The sequence below is a fragment of the Ananas comosus genome, linkage group 5, assembly GCF_001540865.1.
Source record: "Ananas comosus cultivar F153 linkage group 5, ASM154086v1, whole genome shotgun sequence".
Classification (NCBI taxonomy): domain Eukaryota; kingdom Viridiplantae; phylum Streptophyta; class Magnoliopsida; order Poales; family Bromeliaceae; genus Ananas; species Ananas comosus.
The window spans coordinates 1,228,119-1,248,089 of record NC_033625.1 but is presented as its reverse complement, the minus strand read 5'-3'; the positions used below and the strand labels follow the sequence as shown (position 1 = coordinate 1,248,089).

Genomic DNA, 19,971 nt, shown 5'->3' with positions numbered 1-19,971 from the left:
GACGGATCATAATCGGGATCGGCGTACTCGCCACGTCAGCATAGCGGGAGGTTTCGTTTGATAAACGAGCCGATCACGACTCACGAGCAAGTTGAGATAAATTCATGCCAAGCTTGTTTATTTATATGGTTAAGTTGAGCTCGAGCCCAAACTCATTTAATGACGAGTCCAACATAATGCCGTATGAAAAGCAAGACGTGTTTGGAGCTGTTTAATTGAGACCGCAACCCAGAGCATATGCAGGTTTGGTTTGATATGATCAAGTCGAATAACAAAGAAAAAATAATTTTTTTAAAAAAAAAATTGGTAAAAAAGTAATCTGCTTTTTGAGCAAATTCGAAACTTCCTTTTATTTAGATAATTACTTGGTTGCATTCAGAAGAAGAAAACAAAAAAAAAACAAAGAACGTAATTAGGATGTTTACTGAATATCCATTTTACTCGCTCAATAACACCACAGAAATTTCATGAGAGTAGATTACATGCTTTCAGAAAAATAATGCAAGAATCAGAACTCTTGGTACCCCTTCTAAGAATTTTATTGTCCTCAGAACGAAGCAGAGTACTATAGATATAGGTATTACACATGACACACACATCAAAAGGTCATATTAATACATTCCTCCCGCACCTGCGCAAAGAGTTCGGAGTTTACGTATCTTTCACCACCGCTCGGAAACATGGTAACAATCATTTTTCCTTTGTTTTCTTCTCTAGCTGCTACCTGTTACATGAATCATATTTCTACTGTTTATTCTTCGAAAGAAAAAAAAAAAAAAAGAGGTCCCTTTTTTCGCGGACCTGAACTAAAGACTACCTTTAAGCAAGCCGCTACATTCGCGCCTGAAGATATCCCGACAAGCAATCCTTCTTCCGTTGCCAGCCTTCTTGCGTTGGCCATGGCTTCGTCTGAGGTCACCGCAACGACCTCATCAATGCAGGATGTATCCACATTTTCTGGAATAAAACCGGCCCCGATACCCTGGATTTTATGAGAACCTGGTTCACCACCTACATAATTATGAAGATGTTATTGAAGTATGAGGCTGAGATGCCCCTGAAAATGCAGTTTGTTATAGAAACAATCTTATTTTAAGTTGGACATTCACTTAATGCATATTATAGAGGTCGAACTGGATGTCATGAATCGAATTACCTACCTGAAATTACCGCACTCTCTGCAGGTTCGACACATATTATCTTTATATCCGGATTTTTCATCTTCAGATACTTTCCTGCACCGGATAGAGTGCCTCCTGAACCAACGCCGGCTACAAAAATGTCCACTTTGCCTGCCGTGTCGTGCCATATCTCAGGCCCTGCAATAGATACATAAGGAGCAGCGAGGTAATTTCCAGTAACATTACTAGCTCTTGACATATTAATCTATCTAGCAAACAATAAAATGTGGAAACCTTAGAAGAAAGTCTTAACTCAATTATTTCATTTGTATTCAGGACGAGTAACGGATCAAATTAACAAGCTGCGAACATTCATATTAGGTCACAATTTTTCATACCACAGAAAAACAAGGAAAGTGAGCTGTTTATAATTCACATAACTAGAATGTTGTTTATCCTTTTTTTATTATCTGTACTGATGTTCCTATAGAACTGTACTGCGAATTAAGATAAAAACTTTATTTCCAAGTATCCACACAATAAATTCATCAAACCCGTAGTTACCGATGTAATTCATAACGATTGACTTAGTTTTCTAATCTGTCGATCATTCGAGGCATAAGTTTCAGCATGATACATTATTTATGGATAAATATATACCAGTCCATCTGAAGTGGGCTTCCGGATTTGCTGGATTAGTGAACTGATTGAGAACATGAACATTAGGTATTTCCTTTTTCAGCTCTTCTATTCTATCAAATATCCCCTTGAATCCAAGTGCAGGATCTGCAAAGGGGCAAATTCGAGATATAACTCTCGTCAGTAATGCAATTAGGAGACATCAAACGACAAAGAAACGCCATATTCATAATCATAAATAAAGATAATGCACATAATATGGAGAGCTGTAAAATCTAGCAGATAAAAAAAAGGATTAAATAACAATAATATTTGATAGATCCTGCCCAGGAAAGAACTTTCTTTTATCAAGTTAACTGTTTTTCTTCTAATCAAAAAGAAAAGTTGAAACATGAACAAAATTTAAATAACAAAGAATGCATATTACTTTCATACCAGTTAATGACACTTCGGCACCCAAATATTTCAACAGAATCTGCTTGTCCAGTGAAAGCTTAGCAAACGTAACTGCAATAAACTTGTAACCTTTCTGAAGAGCGATGTACATTAGACCAATCCCAAGATTACCACTTGTGGACTCAACCAACGTTGTAACGCCAGGTGAGATAAGCCCTTTCTCCTCTGCATCTTCTATCATTCTACACTCGCCAAAAAAAGGGAAAAAAAAAGAAGGAAGCAATGCATCAACATCACTTATGGTTCTATTTAGTAAAAAGAAATGTTTCAAAATGCATGCAGATGCTACTTATATATTAGCAATTCAGCTTTATCACATTGTCTGAGGTCGAACAACCTTGCGCGGGTAAAATTGAATACAAAATGGTGATAAGAAGCATTAACAGGAAATGGTACAATATCCACTCACCGACCTGAGAGCACTTCGGTCCTTAACGGAGGAAAGGGGTTGATATGATTCGAACTTTCCGATCACTCGGGCATTTATTCCGTCCTTATTCGCGATCCGTTTTAGTTCAATAAGTGGCGTCCAACCTATCAGCTGAATAAGATAGCATGTGTGGTTCAGTTTTCTCCATTTGAGAGACTGATTTTTCATGATAGATAAATAAAATGGTCATTACTCGTTCCATGATAGATGATTTTTTTTTTTTCTTTTCTTTTCTTTTCTTTCTTCCCTGTGAGATGATTCATCACTTCAAAACAAAAATGCATAAATAGATATATTAATTTCCCCGCATCTTGAAATAACTTAATAGATTGAACACTAGACTCTTAAGATTGTTTATTAAGGCCAAACATTTCAACTACGAAACTACAAGGTTTCCTAACAGTAATAGAGCAGCTCAAAATAAGAGGTACAATTCAAGAGGCCTGGTGCCGGTTGTTAGTTGCGTGAGATCCTAAATATCATGATTATCAAGAACTTTTGGTCAATTCATTCACTTGGTAACATGTATGTTTAAATGCTCTGATACCACGTATGTTTAAATGCTCGGTCCCAAACTACCCTCAGATTATACACAGGTCGAGACTCTATTTTGTGTTATAAACCTGTCAACTAGAGATTAGTGTTCCTTCCAGTTTAAACCAATGCCAAAGGAGACAGCACAAAATGGTGGCCTTTCCCCTGTTACAAATAGATGAAAAGAGACGAGAAAGGTTTGATTAGCAAAGAGATTTATGGAAACCTCAGTGATGTTAGAGGCTATGTGCTCTTCCCCATCTTCTCCTCGTGATCCGAGTAGTGAAGGAATCCCTCTTAGCCCCTCCATTTCTTTCTCTTTCTCTTTCTCTTCTGCTGCTGCTGCTGCTGCTGCTTCTGCTGCTGCTTCTTCTTTTCTACTTTTATTAGAAACTCCTCTGTTTCTTTTTATTCTTCCATTGTGAGCGATGATTCCATGGGTTTAGATTAAGCAGCAAGAAATTAACCGTTCGCTTTCGACCATAGGTCAATCACCTAACCCAGATGATTTGTTTAATTTTCTGATAATATAATTTTAATACTACTTGGTTTTGCAATAATTTTCTACTTGACCTAGACATTGTGCCTTGCCTTTTCTCATGATCGTTTGTCGCAAGTTGACATTATTTATCATAAGAATAATATAATATATTTATAATATATTTCAAATAGGGTATATTCCTGTTTAATTAAAAAAAAGAAGAAGAAAAAAAAAGAATAATATAATATATATATAGAATAAGATTACTGTGCTAGTAGGACTACTATCACTCTAATTTTTCTCCTTATCATTTATAAGGGGTTCATCACTTCCACTGGTATGGCCAATAGCATCAAGACTTTCCATCGATTTACTTAAACCATACCTATGCTCTAACTTCTCGTTAGACAACATCGAATTGAACCACCATCGAATTGAACCACTATTTTCCATAGTCTTTCTGCCCCCTATTTGATGAAAATACAATAGAATAAGAGGTATAATTCAATAGTAAAAAAATCTAAAATACTATTGATAGTATTTCAACCCAACTCTCTCTCTCTCTATATTATATATATTCTATCCTAACTTCAAAGGGAACCCTGCAATCCAACTGCCTTCCAAAATAATTAGAATAAAATAAAAGAAAAGGTGAGAAAGAGAAATAACGCTAGGAAACTCAAAAGAATTAAATTATTTTATTTCCAAAAAAATAAAATAATAATACAAAATAAAAAATAATAATAATATGTTCAAACAGCGATAACTAAACGTTTAAATGGTAGCATCAGCATCTCAGCAGCTCCCATCGGAATCTCAGGTAATAAGTACAAGAGCCGTCCAAGAAGCATCTTCAGAGGCATTTTAATGCACGTTTAAATATTATAAATTTATAATTTTTTTAAAAACTCATTTTTAAATATTATCACTTCCAATTTAGTCTTTGGAACAGATGGGTACTCAAAATCTTGTATATTTAACTAGAATTGGTCACCTGCAGTGAGACTAAGCAAGCAATGAGCCAACCAATCACGCTAAACCGTGAATCTTATTTTTGAGACATAATCCCCAGTTTAGAATTAATTGGTTAAATTTATTTGTTTAAAGTAGTTAGTAGGTCGCTTAGCATCGTCATTCTATAAAAGGAGCCATCACGACCATCTTCAACAAAGAGAGAAATAGATCAAGAGAAATGGTTTTAGTTTATCTCTTTGCGTCGGTGAGTTTAGTGGTGGGCTTTTTGATTTATTTCTACGCGCCATACTGGAAAGTGAGGAAGGTCCCCGGACCTCCGGTGACTCCGCTCGTGGGCCACCTCCCTTTGCTCTCCAAATATGAGCTCGATTTATTCGGCATCCTCGCCAAGAACTACGGCCCCATCTTCAGGTTCCGATAATCTCTTCTCTTTATTTTCGTGAATCAAATGAAAAGGTGCACAATTGCGCATTTGCGTGCTTTAAGGTTACTATCAGTTTGGCCTAGCTTCTGCGAACTTTACGATTATGTTGTTGTGCACTTCACTTTGCAATTGAGCAGCCGAGCCAATTAGACCCTACAATCCTTTAGTTTAACTATGAAATTGCAGAACAGGGTAAGCAGCTGTGGAATTCAGAGCTCTTGGATTAAAAGGCGCACAAGTTGATTAAGAAAGATATAGATAGTCTAATAGAGTGATTAATTAAACTTCCACATCAATATAATTTTATTGGGCCGGCCTGGCAGGGCCTACTATTAAGGCGCACAGTTTAAAATCCTGGCCTTATGCATCTTGAATCAAACGCTTTTTTTTTTTTTTTTTTTTTTTTTTGTGATACAGATAGATATTTAGAAAAATATAGTTAATCATATGTAAAATACTTAATCCTGATTAGTGAATGGAATAAATTAAAATGTTTATCCCTCTTATATTATTTGTGATGGTAGAAAAGAAGAAGATGATCGTTAGAGATTTTTTTTTTTGAGAGATAAGTAACACACTACCCGCTTCATTTATTTCATTTAGAAATAAACGTAGCTGGAAATGTGAATCAACTAGGATTCGAATTTGGGATCTCAGGTACCAACCACCAAGGCCTTTGCCACTTGCTCTAGGGACAGTCGGTCCGTTAGAGATTTTTGGGAAGATATTCTACGTAATTCTAACAATTGGGGCTTTTCAAGAACATATTTGTAATGACAAAAAAATCTTTTCATTTATTTTCTGTTAAAAAATAAACAGTGCTCTAACGGTAACAAACTAAAGGAATATTACAGTAACAAACCAGAGGAAAAATATGAATATCACTGGACTTTTTAGGAATAAACATAAAAAATTAAATTTTATAGGAATATATGTATTATTCGATACGTTTATATAGAGCTGTATAAAATTGACTTTTTTTTTAATGGTAGGTCCAAGGTAGAAGAAGTTTGTGAAAAATGAAGAAGTTTGTGAAAAATGAATAGTAAAAATGTTAAGGCTACTAGGGCCAAATTTGGCCCATTAATGCTCAATCCAATCTCAGCCCGACCTGTTCGGCGCTGCTTAGCGATCGCTCACGGCAACTTCTCACCAGACTGAGAGCTTCTTTTGACGGAATGTAGGATTTCTGCTTTTGCGCTTTGCCACTGCATTTTCAAATGGCCAAGCCCAACGGCCAATTTGCGATGCAACCACATCCTACAAACACAAAAGTCGAGCTAACTATAATGACACAACCAAAGCGAGAGTGAATTTTCTCTTGGGCCTGTACAACTAATTAATTAGGCATAACATTAATTGTGCTTGATCCAGGTTCCACATGGGGAGACAACCTCTAATTTTTGTGGCTGATCCAGAACTGATCCGAGAGGTAGGAATAAAGAAGTTCAAAAGCATCCCCAACAGGAGCATGCCCTCTCCAATCACCAACTCTCCTATCCACCAAAAAGGTCTCTTTTTCACAAGGTAAACCTTACATATATATATATATATATATATATATCATCATTAAGTATTCATTTAACTCGGCTTTGCTATGGCTGAGAGCTGAAATAAGCTTCCAAACTCTATACGCTACAACAGAAAGCCATTGGGAAGGCTTTGATAATTAATGCCTGTATAAATAATAGATATGCTAAAACAATATTTTTTTTTTCCATAATTTTGGTATATGCAGGGATTCAAGATGGTCCTCCATGAGAAACATCATTGTCGCAATATACCAACCTTCGCATCTAGCTAGCCTAATCCCCACAATGCAATCCCACATAGAGCGCTCAACAAAAACACTCTCTACAATCAAAGAAGACGAGGACATCACCTTCTCTGATTTCTCGATCAAACTCTCCACCGACATCATCGGCGAGGCCGCCTTTGGTATCGATTTCGGCCTCGCGAAACAAGAAAAAGGAGAAGCAGAAGCAGCAGAAGCAGAAGAACCAGAAGAAGAAGTCGCGGATTTCGTACAAAAACATGTGTACGCCACAACCTCACTCAAAATGGACCTAAGTGGCTCATTCTCTATCATGCTGGGCCTTCTCATTCCATTCCTCCAAGAACCATTTAGACACATACTAAAGAGAATTCCGTGGACCGCGGATTTTAAGATTGATCAAACCAACTCCAGGCTAAGTAAGAGAATGGATGAAATAGTTACCAAGAGAGCACAAAAGATCGATAGAGGGCGAAAGGATTTCTTATCGGTTGTGTTGAATGCGAGGGACAAGGATGAGGCGGCGCGGGAGCTGCTCACGCCGGACTTCGTGAGCGCACTTACGTATGAGCACCTTCTTGCTGGGTCGACGACGAGCTCATTTACCATAGCCTCGCTTCTTTACTTGGTGTCGAAACACCCCGAGGTGGAGGCAAAGCTGATCGAGGAGATCGATCAGTTCGGTCCGCGTGATCGAGTTCCGACCGCCGATGATCTGCAGCACAAGTTTCCCTACCTTGATCAGGCGTGTTGAACTTTGTGTTTCCGATTTTTCGTTCTTCTAAAAACACAAAACTAGCTGCTCTAAGAAAGGACGTAGATCAAATAGACACGGAGATTAGAAATTACTTTATAAGATCCAACTTTGCAGCAAAACTCAAGCACAAAATCTATAAGAACCAACTGAATTATGCGAATGCCCAAAGCGTAAAAAATGACAAATACATTTTGAGTATCCGTACGTAACTGTATGCGCAACGCAGTTTTTCTTTAAACATGAAAGACTATATATCAGTTTGAATTAATGCAAAGAGAATCTAATTAGTAATTAATGATGCCTACAAGATGATTAATTTCAATTTATCTTTACAGGTGATAAAAGAGGTGATGCGGTTCTTCTTTGTGTCGCCATTGATTGCGAGGCAAACATCAGAGCAAGTTGAGCTTGGAGGCTATGTCCTTCCGAAGGTACATATAAATTTCAGAGAAAGTTTGCAATCAATTCATTTCTAAAATATAAAATTTTAAGTTTTTTTTTTTATTAGATAGTAAAAGCAATGTATAAGTAAAGCATTTATGCTCTTTTTTTTTTTTTTTGGCTCACCATGTAGGGCACATGGGTGTGGCTAGCTCCAGGGGTCATGGCTAGAGATCCCAAGAACTTCCCCGAACCCAATGCGTTCCGTCCAGAGCGGTTCGATCCGAATTGCAACGAAGAGAAGCAGAGGCACCCGTACGCGTTCATACCCTTCGGGATCGGACCCAGAGCATGCATCGGTCAGAAATTTGCGATCCTCGAGATCAAGTTAGCTGCCATACATCTCTACCGACGCTACATTTTCCGGCACTCCCCCTTGATGGAATCCCCTCTGCAGTTCCAATATGGAATTGTAGCCAATTTTAAGCATGGTGTCAGGCTTCTTGTGACCAAGAGATCTTAGTTATGAAGCTTTTTATTGTTGTGTACGTTTGTATCTTGTGCACTTATTTTACTTTCTTGGTTTTCTGTAGCTATGGCTCAGCGAGCTATAACTCTGAGTTTAGTGCGATTCATCATGGTTTCCCTCAAAACAGGGGTTAGAAAAAAGTGTGACTTATCATGATTTCTAGCTAAGGATAAAAGTTAAAAATAAAATTGCAGGGAGAAAGAACTTAGATATATTAGGTTAGCTTTGGAGATCATTTTGAGTATAAAAATTTACAAATAAAGCTGCACATGTTTCTATTTCTCGCTTACAGATATTCTTTTTTCGCTTAGGATCATTTTCAGCGGTCTAGATATAACTCTAATATATAAATATCATGATATTAACAGCATTGACGGATGTTACTGAGACAGATACATGCGTTGAAATATATGTTGATATTATTATTCTAGAATATGGAATAAAGAAGAATATTGATCGAGATTCTATTCTAGTCGATGACACCGACGAAGACATGTTCATCTACAGTGATATATTGATTGCGCTTTGCACTATCAAAAGGACTGGGGACAAAACTAAGCACCTTCAACGGTGAAGAAGGTTTGCATATCACAACTAACTATTGAAGCTTTCATTTCAACACCACACATGACAACTCCACCTATTTACCTTTTTAATGATTTTATCATTTTGTAGCCTTATCGCAAATTAATGATTGGTCCTTACTGTTCAATTAGTATTTTAATATATTTTAATTAGCTATTATAGCTCATTAGTGCTCAAACTATTTTTTCTGAAACGTGTTTAGTAGCCAAATTAACAATGTGTGAGGTATGCAAAGGGTAACTTGGGAGTACCAAAATTAAGGCCAAAATTTCAAGATTCCCCTCATTTTACATCGCACTATGAAGTGCACTTTTGTAAGAATCTTCTGATACTTTCAAGCTTTTTCTCTTTCTATGGCATTCTACGGTCAATAAATTAAGGTTATGGTTGCGTGTAGAAATATCTTCCACCTTAAGAGATTTTTTTTTTTTTTTTTGTGGGGCAGTAAGAGAGAAAAAAAAAAAAATCTATGGATGTGTACTCATAATTGCACTGTAAAGACTTTGTTGAATATAAAAAAATTAATTAATTGTTTCACAAACCTGATCTAAATCATTCATTTTTTTAAATTGCCATTTTCATTTCATCTTTGTATAATATCTAAACCTATGGTTGATCTCATTAGTTCTCTACTTTATTCGGTTGATCACCTTGAGCCTTCATAGTAAAGTTTGTTAGTATATCTTTTATGTGAGCTGAACTCAAATTTTTTTTTTAGAGAGAAAGATAGTTTGCTATCCGCTTCGTTTATTTTTTTTAGAAATAAATTTAGCTGAAAATCTAAAGCAACTAGATTTCGAACTTGAAACCTCGGGATACCAACCATTAAATTTTTTTCCACTTGTGTTAGGGGCAGTCAGTCTGAATTTAAAATTTTAGTTGCAAAATTATTTTTTTTTTTAGATAAAGATAGCACGCTACCCGCTTCATTCAATGGGAGGGTGAACTAGGCTACAAGAGTGGGACAACTTGGGCCCCTAAGAGACTAAAAAAAAAAAAAAAAGAAAAAAAAAAAGAGGTAAAGCAGTAGAACAAGAGTAGATCACATCTCGGCAGCTGAGAGCAGTGAATCCCACTCCTTCATCAGCTGATTTAGATAGCGGATCGCTGTTTCCGGATTCGGCAGGGTTTTCCTAAAGATGAAATCATTTCTGACTTTCCAAACGACCCACCAGCAGCAAACTAGCTCAGTGAGACTGGACCTCTTCGTGTGTAGGCTCTTCCTCGTGGACCATCTATCCCAGACTAGGTTCACCCCGTCCCCCAGGTCTTGTGTTTGCACGCCCACTAACCCCATTACTAGTATAAACTAGGTAAAAACACACTGGGAAAACATGTGGTCCACAGATTCGTCTTCCGACCCACAGAGTACACAGGTTGGGTCTTGAATCCATCCTCTCTTGAAGAGCTTGTCCCTCGTAGGCGTTCTCTTCCTAAGGGCCAGCCAGCAGAACATCTTTACCTTTAAAGGGATTTTGAGTCTCCAAACACGCGAGGCTCGAGCATCCCTCGTACCCCCATCCGTCAACGCCCTATAGGTTGATTTTACCGTGAATAGTTCATCCGCGCTCCATCGCCAAAGTAACCTGTCCGGTGTGGATCGAACCGAGAGCGCAGAGATACGTTCCTCTAGGTCCCCTAGACTGGCCCTCGTCCCTCGACTCTGACCCGCAGCGCCGCCCTCAATCAAAGACCAGTTCCACCTTCCCCTCGTAAAACAATCGCCTACTTTCAGGTTTTTCCCCCCAGACATAAGGTAGACCGTCGGAAACAAAAGAAACAGCAAATTGTCCCCACACCACCGATCGTGCCAAAAATCGATAGCCCGCCCGTTGCCCAGGTTGTAAGCCATTCCCCAAGAAAAAATATAGTTAAGGCTCAGCACCCCCTTCCACGAGCTAGAGTAGGGTCTGAAAGTTTTGCCTTCCCTCAAAGGAGTACGCCTTCGGTAATACAGGTCTCTGACTAGCTGATTCCACTGTAACTGGGGAGCTGTGTGGAATTTCCACCACCATTTAACCAGAAGGGCTTGATTCATGCTCGCAACTTCCAAGATACCTAGCCCTCCTTCCTTCTTACTCCTGCAGACATTATTCCAAGCCACCAGGCAGCCCTTTCCCACGGAGTTACGTCCTCCATTCCAGAAGAAGTCTCTTCTAAGCGTTTCAATCCGTTTAATCGCCCATTTAGGAGCCTTAAACACCGATAAGAAGTACAACGGTAGATTGGTTAGAACCGCATTAACCAAGATGAGTCTTCCCCCCCTAGAGAGAAGTTTGGCATGCCATCCATCAATTTTACAGTGTATCTTGTGGATAATCCCCCTCCAGTCCTCCTTATTAGGTGGCTTAGGGGACAAGGGGAGTCCTAAGTACTTCGTCGGAAATACCCCTACTCTACAATTCAGAATGTACGCAAGGCTTGCAGCTTTGCCATCTTCTTGTCCCAGGTAGAACAATTCCGATTTATCTCTGTTGACTCTCAACCCCGAGGCCCATTCAAAGAGCCCCCATACAAATCTGAGGTTCCGCATATGCCTTTTCCTAGCCTCACAGAAGAAGAAGGTGTCATCCGCAAATTGGATCAGAGAGACCCTACTTGCGTCAGAAGGTCCCAAGCCTTTGAGCAGCGAGTTTGAGACCGCTGCGTTAGTCATACGAGCTAGGCACTCCGCTATCAACAAAAATAGGAAAGGCGACAACGGATCCCCCTGCCTAACGCCTCTTCTTGTCTTGATCCAGTTTGTTGGCTCTCCGTTGACTAGGATAGCTACTTTCGCGTAGCATACACAAAGTTCTAGCCAACCGCACCACTTATCGTCGAAACCCCACCATCGTAGTATACGAAATAGAAAAGGCCAGGAGATCCTATCGTACGCTTTCTCGAAGTCCACCTTGACCCCCACTCCTTTCACCGCCCTTTTGGTGCCCCAAGCGACGATTTCTGCAACCGTCGCGTAAGCATCTACGATGTTCCTCCCTTTTAGGAAGGCAGACTGCAAAGGAGATATTAGGTCCCCCATGATCTGTTCGAGGCGATTGGCCAGGACCTTAGAAATGATCTTTTGGATCCCGTTGAGCAGACTTATGGGGCGAAAGTCGGTTGCCTACACTGCCCCCTCTTTTTTGGGGATGAGGCAAATGAAGGCGTAGTCTATGGGTGCCGTGGCTAGGCGCCCCTCGTACATTTCTTGGAAAAGATTTACGATGTCCTCCTTGACAGTGTCCCAGAACGTCTGATAGAAGCTAAGTGGAAAGCCATCCGGGCCCGGCGCCTTATCCCTCCCCAGTTGGAACACGGCCTGCTTTATTTCATCGATGCCGAAAGGTGCAGTTAGCCTCGTTAGATCGGAGGCGTCCACCCGACTACACTGGAATAAGTTGCTCCAGTCCCCGAATGTAGTTGGGGTTGATTGATCCGGTGAGAAAAGCGCCTTATAGTACCGATAGAAGTAGCACTTCTTCTCCTCTTCTGAATGATAACTGACCCCATTCTCATCTGCGCTAGCAATCCAGTTAGCTCTCCGTCTACCGTTCGCTATAGAATGAAAAAACTTAGTATTGCCATCACCCTCCCGCAGCCAGTGTTGTTTGGCCCTGGTTTTCCAAACCGAAGCTTCGTCCAGTAGCACCCGTCGTAGGCTCGTCTTTAACGTCTCTCTTTTAGAAAGTGAATCCTGCGCGAGGGGGCCGTTCTCTTCCTCTTTATCGATTAGTTGCAAAATTGTTCATATTCAAAAACTATATATATATATAGAGTCTGGCTTGGATACTTTGGATAGCATCAAGGATTTGGTGCTATCGACTTTTTTACCGTTAAATTTAACCCATTGATTATTTTTACCTATTAGATTATACTATTCAACCAACCAACCACCCACTCAATCCTAAGGAGTCCACATTATCCTAATCGCACATTTTTCAATCCAAAGGCTAAAAAATTAATAACACCTATAGTTTGATACTATTGATAGTATTTCAGCCTAGTTCTACATATATATATATATATATATATATATATATATAAAATCCAACTGCTATTCTTTTAGGAGGATAGGGACCTTCTTTCCATCAAATTATTTTTAGTGATATATATAGGAGAGAGGAGAGAGCACATTGTTTGTTCTAGAAAAGAGAGATCCCTCTATAAATACGTAGCCCAGAAACTGTGGAACAAACACATCTCTTAGCTCTCTCTTTCTCTTTAAAGTCTGAACATGGATTTGTTGAGAGGTTGGTTGAGTGGATGGGAGAATACCGAGATGAACCTTGTGAGAGGTTGTGCTCCTCCCCTGCTGAGCTCAGTAATCTTGTTGGTTGCTTTTCTAGTGTACTTCTATCTACCTTACTGGAGGGTGAGAGCCGTTCCAGGACCTCCCGCCACATTTCTCGTCGGACACCTCCCCGCGCTCGCCAAGTACGGTCCAGATATTCTGCGCGTCTTCGCTAAGGAGTACGGCCCAATATTTAGGTAACCAATTCACCTTTTTTTCACTCTAAATCACGTTTTATATATATATATATATATATATATATATATATATATAAAACTTGTTGCGTTTTAGCGCTCAGTTGAATGAGAGGATTACAGACGAATTTAATTTATGACGAAGAAACTGAACTGAGCGCAGGTTCCACATGGGGAGGCAACCGTTGGTAATCGTGGCGGATGCGGAGCTGTGCAAGGAGGTGGGTATCAAGAAGTTCAAGGATATCAAGAACAGGAGCAGCCCCCCTCCCACCGTTGGATCTCCTCTCCACCAAGATGCGCTCTTTCTAACAAGGTACTCTTTACAAAATACTTCAAATAAATTATTAAATATATATTTTTTAAAAAATTCTAATGCTGCTTGTGCACCTACTACTTTGTATGTATGTTACATCCCAGTTGATAAATCCGTTTTAGGTTTATAATGCGAAAAAAAATAAAAAAAATTGATAAGACCACTTTCAGAAGAAAATAAATAAATAAGATGTACAGTTTAATTATAATCTATATATAGATTCATAGATAGTAATACTCATAGATTATATATTGTGCCAAATATTTTTAAAATTCTAAGAAATTATGCAGCCAAGGAGTAGAACTGGCAACAAATACCTCTGCCCGCATATGTCCGGATTTCTTCGGGTGAATTTTGTGACGATCCAATAGTTTCATATATAATGAAAAAGAAATTATAATTGAGAATATAGAGAACGGAAGCTCTTATACTAATAAATAGACTAAAGCATTTGGATCCAGTGGTTTGGATATAGCAAATTATTATTACTAGCAGAAGAGCCAGTAGTATGTAATTTTATGTTACAACTGAGTTTAAGCATTTTGGTCGAATAGTTTGAACTTTAGGATTTATGATTGCTAATATAACTGAACTTAAATATTTTGAGCTAATGATTTTGACCCAACGAATTATTATTACTAACAGGACAGAGCCGTTACAAATTTTCAATCAGCTGAAATAGAATCCCTACAAAACTTTCTTTAAAGTAGGAAGTTAGAATACTTGGTTACTACCATATGTCTTGGGCGATGGGTATTTATATTGATGATTAATATAGTTAAATATAATATTAATCTTTTTGACGGTTTATTGGCTCGATTTTGTAATTTTTCAATATCATTTGCATTTTAATTATATGATTTTAGATTCATCTTATATTAATCTTTAAAAATAGTCAATTTTAGAGACCACTTGGATACTAATAAGCAAATAACGTCAACTTTTGTAAAATTTGAAATATAAAAAATTCAAACAACTTAAACCATATTTAACGGCGGTTACAACTAATTGAAGTACCCTCTCATTGAAGATAATGCAAATATATATACTCCATTTGCATACAAGAGCCCACAGAACAAATTATTTTTTTTTTTTTGAGAGATAGATAGTACACTACCCGTTTCATTTATTTTATTTAGAAATAAACTTAGCTAGAAATGAAAATCAACTAGGATTCGAACTTAGGACCTCTAGTACCAACCACCAAACTCTTTGTCACTTGCGTTAGCGTGTGGGAAATGACACCACAAGTAGCATTCATTCCTCCACCCAATTTCCAGATAAAGCCCTCTCTCTTTTCATCCCAGTAAAAAGAAAACCACTCTCATTCCGGTAGATTCAAATCTGCACATAAAAATTTTCATTTCCGTCCACATGCATATAATCCTTTTCGGTGAATTCAAATTTGCACATAAAAATTTTTTTTTCCGTCCACATGCATATAGTCTTTCATAGCCATAGCAGTGTTTTTTTTTTTTTTTGGATTGAAAGTGTTAAGGAGTATTTGGCCTAGCTTTTAAAAAGCGCTTTTAGGCTGAAAAATAATTTTCGGTCCAATAGAGTGTTTGACAACCTTATTTTTAAAATCTGATTCTGCTTCTTAGAATCAGAAAACTGATTTTAAAGACCACAAAATCAGAAAAGTTGCTTCTTGAAATCTGATTCTAATTTTGAACTCAAACTTCAAATTTATATTTTAATTTTAAATTCAATATTTAAATTTCAATTTAATTTTTAATTTTTATTTTTAGATTTATTTTTGAATTTCTAAATTTTAACTTTTAAAATTTAAAATTTGAAAAATAGATTTCAAACTTTAAATTTTAAATTTCAAATCTCAAATCTTAGATTTCAAATTTCAAATTTAAGATAAAATTTAATCTTCAAATTATAAAATTTAATCTTCAAATTATAAAATTTAATCTTCAAATTATAAAATTTTAAAAATTAAATTTTAAAATTTAAACTTTTAAAATTTAAATTACAAGTTTTAATCTTCAAATTATAAATTTTTAAAACTTAAAATTTAAAATTTAAAATTTTTAATATTCAAATTTAAATTTTATATTTTAAATTTCATAATTATTTATATTTTAAAATTTAAAATTTTAAATTTTAAATTTTGTATTTATACTTTGAAATTTAAAATTTAAAATTATATTTTTAAATATTTAAATTTTATATTTTAAAATTCAAATAATATATTTTTAAATTTAAATTTATATTTTCAATTTTCAATTTTATATTTTATATTTCATAATTATTTTAAATTTTAAATTTTGAATTTTTAAATTTTTAATTTTAAAATTTTAAATTATTTTTTGAATTAAAATATCAAATTTTAAATTTGTACAATTTTGAAATTTGCAAATTATAATTTTAATTCAAATCTAAATTTAGATTTTAACTTATTTGAAAATAAAATTTAATAAAAATATTAATTTATGCAAACATCAAAAAAAAATTTGTCAAACAGCTTTTCAAAATTATTTCAGAAAAATTAAACTCAGCCAAACGCTCTACAACTTTTAACCAAATCACTTCTTCAAATCAAAATTAATTTTTTAGAAATCACTTTTATAAAAGTTAAGCCAAACGGGTCCTTAGTTAGTTTGCTAGCTAGCTATAAAATTTTTTAGAAAAATTAACCAAGAAGTCAAAATATATACTATTCCCAAATAGATCCTTATTGCATACTTTCCAAACCGCAAGAAAGGTGCTCAACGTCCAAAGACAACTAAATCATCAGCGACATTTGTTACATTAATTCTTTATAACTATATCGAACATTCAAATATAGAAAAAAGGCTTAAACCGACCGTCCCTAGAGCAAGTGGCAAAGAATTTGGTGGTTAGTATCCGAGGTCCCAAGTTCGAATCCTAGTTGATTTACATTTTCCAGCTAAGTTTATTTCTAAATGAAATAAACGAAGCGGGTAGCGCGCTATCTATCTCTCAAAAAAAAAAAAAAAAAAAAAAAAGAGAAAAGAAAAAAGGCTTAAACTTTCTCTCAAAGAAAAAAAAAGAAAAAGAAAGAAGGCTTAAACGATCAGTAATTAACTATATTATTAAACACTTTTCATAAAACTTTTTCAACCTTGTGTGTAGGATAGAGATAGACATAGCATTGGTTGAATCACTTTCGAGTAGAACGCTTTGAAGATTAAATCTTTTAGGCCCGTTTGCATACCACTAAAAACGTAGCAATTGCAAGTATAAGCATTGCATTAATTAGAATCTCCGGCCTCCATAGACGAGATATAGATATTAATTAACGCGTTACTGCAATCAAAATGATACAGGCCAATTTGAGTTGCGATTGCAGGGACTCGACATGGTCGTCCATGCGTAACACCATAACCCCGCTGTACCAACCCGCGCGGCTCTCAGCCCTCATCCCCACCGTCCAATCCTACGTCCGCGCCCTCGGCGGCAGCATCTCCGCCGCCCAGCGGCAGCAGCCCTTCGTCCCCTTCAGCGACCTCGCCCTCCGCATGGCCATCGACGTCATCGGCGCCACCGCGTTCGGCGTCGACTTCGCCCTCTCCGCCGCCCAACCCCAACCAGAAGCCGGCGGCGACCCCCACTTCGCCGCCGACTTGCTAAGCGAGTGCGAGGAGTCGATGGCGTACCTGCGCATGGACCTGTCGAGCTCCCTCTCCACCGTCCTCGGCCTCGTCGCCCCCGCGCTCCAGATCCCTCTCAAGCATTTCCTCGAGCGGCTCCCGGGCACCACGGACCGCGCCATCCGCGCGGTCGAGGCCAGGCTCTGCCGCCGCATCGACGCGCTCGTCGCGCGGCGCTCGGGGGAGCGGGAGCGGGGCGAGGGCTCCGTCGACTTCCTCGCCGCGCTGCTCCGCGCGAGGGGTTCGGAGGGGGACGAGGAGCTCCTCGCGCCCAACTACATCAGGGCGCTCACGTACGAGCACCTCCTCGCGGGGACGAGGACCACGGCGTTCACCATCTCCTCCGTCGTGTACCTCGTCGCGAAGCGCCCCGACGTGGAGACCAAGCTCCTCCACGAGATCGATGCGTTTGGCCCGCGCGATCGGGATCCGACGGCGGATGACCTCCACACCAAGTTTCCGTATCTCGATCAGGTAATTACTGTTTCCCTTATTAACTATAATCATCATAATTTAATCATATAGAATTAAATATTAAATAAAACGTAATTAATGCAACAAGAGATCGGGCCTTCTATATATAGGTAATAAAAGAGGCAATGAGGTTTTATACGGTCTCTCCGTTGGTCGCAAGAGAAACGTCGCAGCAAGTTGAAATTGGCGGCTACGTCCTACCAAAGGTACACAAAGCATGCATGTACTCCAAAAGAAAAAAAAAAAAAATACAAAACAAAATCCTTGCTTATGTGGCTTAATTACACCTCAAAAATATTGCGAGTTGATATTGGCGGCTCATTTGTCCTCCTCTTTATTTTTTCTTTTTTTTTTTTGACAAATTAAGTTGCTTTCCATATAAATGTTAAATCTATCAATTAAAATTAGAGCAATCCACCGACCGTTGTTAATGTAAGTAGCAAAGGTTGGTATAAGCAATTTCAAGTTCAAATTTTAGTTGATTTATATTTCTAACTAAATCTATTTAAAAAAAAAATAAACGAATCAAGTAACATACTATTTTTCTTTTAAAAAAATAGAGCAATCGTGAGCAACGAAAAATCCGGACAGTTTTCACTTCTCTTTTTTTCTTTTTTCTTTTTTTAACTTTTCGTTTTTAGAATTGGACTCTAGATTCAGCTGCAGTTGCTATATTATGCTAAGTAATATCAGTCGTAGGATCCTTAAGAATAAAGCAGATCAAATATTATTAACAAAGCTTTAATTTTGGCTAAATCTTTGTCATACCAGGTCGAGTCAAATCAGAATAATATGGAATTAGTTAGGCTCTCTCCTAAGGAGAAGGTTCGGAATGCTAGGATTTTTCAGTTTCTCTAATGGAAGTTGAAATGTGAGCTATTTCTCAACTATAGTTGAGTTTTTCGAGTTTTCAGCTTGAAAAACCCTATCAATCCTGTTTAGTGACTGGAGCTCACTCATATAACCATTTTTCCCTCCCCCACTTTCGTTTTTATAATTTCTTCCTTCCTTCTTTCGCCACTTTTGGTTTGCTTCTCTGTTCTCTGAGTTCGTTTTTGCCAAGGAAGCCTTAGCTGCTTCCACCTTGTAAGCTTAGTTCACTTTTCCTACTGAATGAAGCAGATAGCGTGCTACCTTTCTCTCAAAAAAAAAAAAAAGAAAAACCCTATCAAAACTGATTCGAGTCAGAGTTCAAATTTAATCCAACCCAAGTTATAGCCACCAGGATAATGATTGTATTCCATGGACATTGTCTATTCATTATTATGATTTTCGTTTAGGGCACTTACGTTTGGCTCGCGCTCGGCGTCCTGGCCAAAGATCCGAACCAATTCCCCGAGCCCGACGTGTTTCGACCGGAGAGGTTCGACCCGACATGCGAGGAGGAGAAACGGCGGCATCCTTATGCGCACATCCCCTTCGGCATCGGACCGCGAGCGTGCATCGGTCAGAAATTTGCCCTGCATGAGATCAAGCTCACAATCATCCATCTCTACAGGCATTTTGTGTTTAGGCATTCTCCCCACATGGAGTCGCCTATCGAGCTCGAGTATGGTCTGGTTCTCGAGTTCAAGCACGGGGTTAAGCTCATAGCAATTAACCGAGATGCTTCTAGTTTTGATTAAATATGTTGGTCGAACTTAGATATTGGCGCGTCTACCTTATACGAATGTGTATAATAATGTACGTACTTATATGACGTTATGTATTCCAACATAGATATTTGATAATCTATAATAGACAGAGGAGGTGCACTGTTTACGTGAAATTGTGAGCTTTGAATGCTACTTCAATGCTTAGATCAACCAAATTAAATTTTGCGATAAAAAAAAAAAAAAAAACACACTGAAATTAACCTCTCAGAATAGAAAGAGTACAGTATCACCCACTGGTCAAATTAACCCTCAGTCAGTTAATTAGCTTATAATTTTTATAAATTTAGACTTCATTTCGTATCATTGCTATTTTTTCATTTTTAATTTGTAAAATATTACTTCTATTT

The 19,971-nt window shown here is 37.8% G+C and overlaps 3 protein-coding genes across 4 annotated transcripts; 2 read left to right on the top strand and 1 right to left on the bottom strand.

The window, feature by feature from the left end:
* Positions 421–4,084, bottom strand: LOC109709955 (cysteine synthase-like). The gene is made up of 7 exons (XM_020232354.1): positions 3,407–4,084; positions 2,630–2,757; positions 2,196–2,398; positions 1,782–1,907; positions 1,161–1,319; positions 818–1,011; positions 421–724 (listed from the first exon to the last, which is right to left on the bottom strand). The coding sequence occupies exons 1-7, from the start codon at positions 3,488–3,490 to the stop codon at positions 599–601; spliced, it is 1,020 nt and encodes a 339-aa protein (XP_020087943.1). The 5' UTR covers positions 3,491–4,084; the 3' UTR covers positions 421–598.
* On the top strand, positions 4,364–8,625 carry LOC109709954 (cytochrome P450 711A1-like). Its single transcript, XM_020232353.1, has 5 exons — positions 4,364–5,047; positions 6,435–6,587; positions 6,799–7,579; positions 7,927–8,022; positions 8,166–8,625. Exons 1-5 carry the CDS (start codon positions 4,854–4,856, stop codon positions 8,493–8,495), a joined length of 1,554 nt encoding a protein of 517 aa, XP_020087942.1. The 5' UTR covers positions 4,364–4,853; the 3' UTR covers positions 8,496–8,625.
* Positions 13,198–19,737, top strand: LOC109710969 (cytochrome P450 711A1-like). 2 transcript variants are annotated; one of them, XM_020233804.1, is made up of 5 exons: positions 13,198–13,556; positions 13,717–13,869; positions 17,195–17,969; positions 18,080–18,175; positions 19,250–19,737. In XM_020233804.1, the coding sequence occupies exons 1-5, from the start codon at positions 13,303–13,305 to the stop codon at positions 19,592–19,594; spliced, it is 1,623 nt and encodes a 540-aa protein (XP_020089393.1). In that variant the 5' UTR covers positions 13,198–13,302; the 3' UTR covers positions 19,595–19,737. The 2 variants fall into 2 exon arrangements, with proteins under 2 accessions (XP_020089393.1, XP_020089394.1); XM_020233805.1 differs by lacking the exon at positions 13,198–13,556 and having other exon boundaries at positions 13,764–13,869; positions 17,172–17,969.

Excerpts from the sequence above, each read along its gene's own strand:
- LOC109709955 (XM_020232354.1), bottom strand. The coding sequence starts at position 3,490 with ATGGAGGGGCTAAGAGGGATTCCTTCACTACTCGGATCACGAGGAGAA. Across the intron at positions 1,320-1,781 it reads AGCCCACTTCAGATGGACTG|GGCCTGAGATATGGCACGAC; the intron begins GTATATATTTAT and ends TATCTATTGCAG. Across the intron at positions 1,012-1,160 it reads AGAGAGTGCGGTAATTTCAG|GTGGTGAACCAGGTTCTCAT; the intron begins GTAGGTAATTCG and ends ATAATTATGTAG.
- LOC109709954 (XM_020232353.1), top strand. The coding sequence starts at position 4,854 with ATGGTTTTAGTTTATCTCTTTGCGTCGGTGAGTTTAGTGGTGGGCTTT. Across the intron at positions 5,048-6,434 it reads AACTACGGCCCCATCTTCAG|GTTCCACATGGGGAGACAAC; the intron begins GTTCCGATAATC and ends TGCTTGATCCAG. Across the intron at positions 6,588-6,798 it reads AAAGGTCTCTTTTTCACAAG|GGATTCAAGATGGTCCTCCA; the intron begins GTAAACCTTACA and ends TGGTATATGCAG.
- LOC109710969 (XM_020233804.1), top strand. The coding sequence starts at position 13,303 with ATGGATTTGTTGAGAGGTTGGTTGAGTGGATGGGAGAATACCGAGATG. Across the intron at positions 13,870-17,194 it reads GATGCGCTCTTTCTAACAAG|GGACTCGACATGGTCGTCCA; the intron begins GTACTCTTTACA and ends TTGCGATTGCAG. Across the intron at positions 17,970-18,079 it reads AGTTTCCGTATCTCGATCAG|GTAATAAAAGAGGCAATGAG; the intron begins GTAATTACTGTT and ends TTCTATATATAG.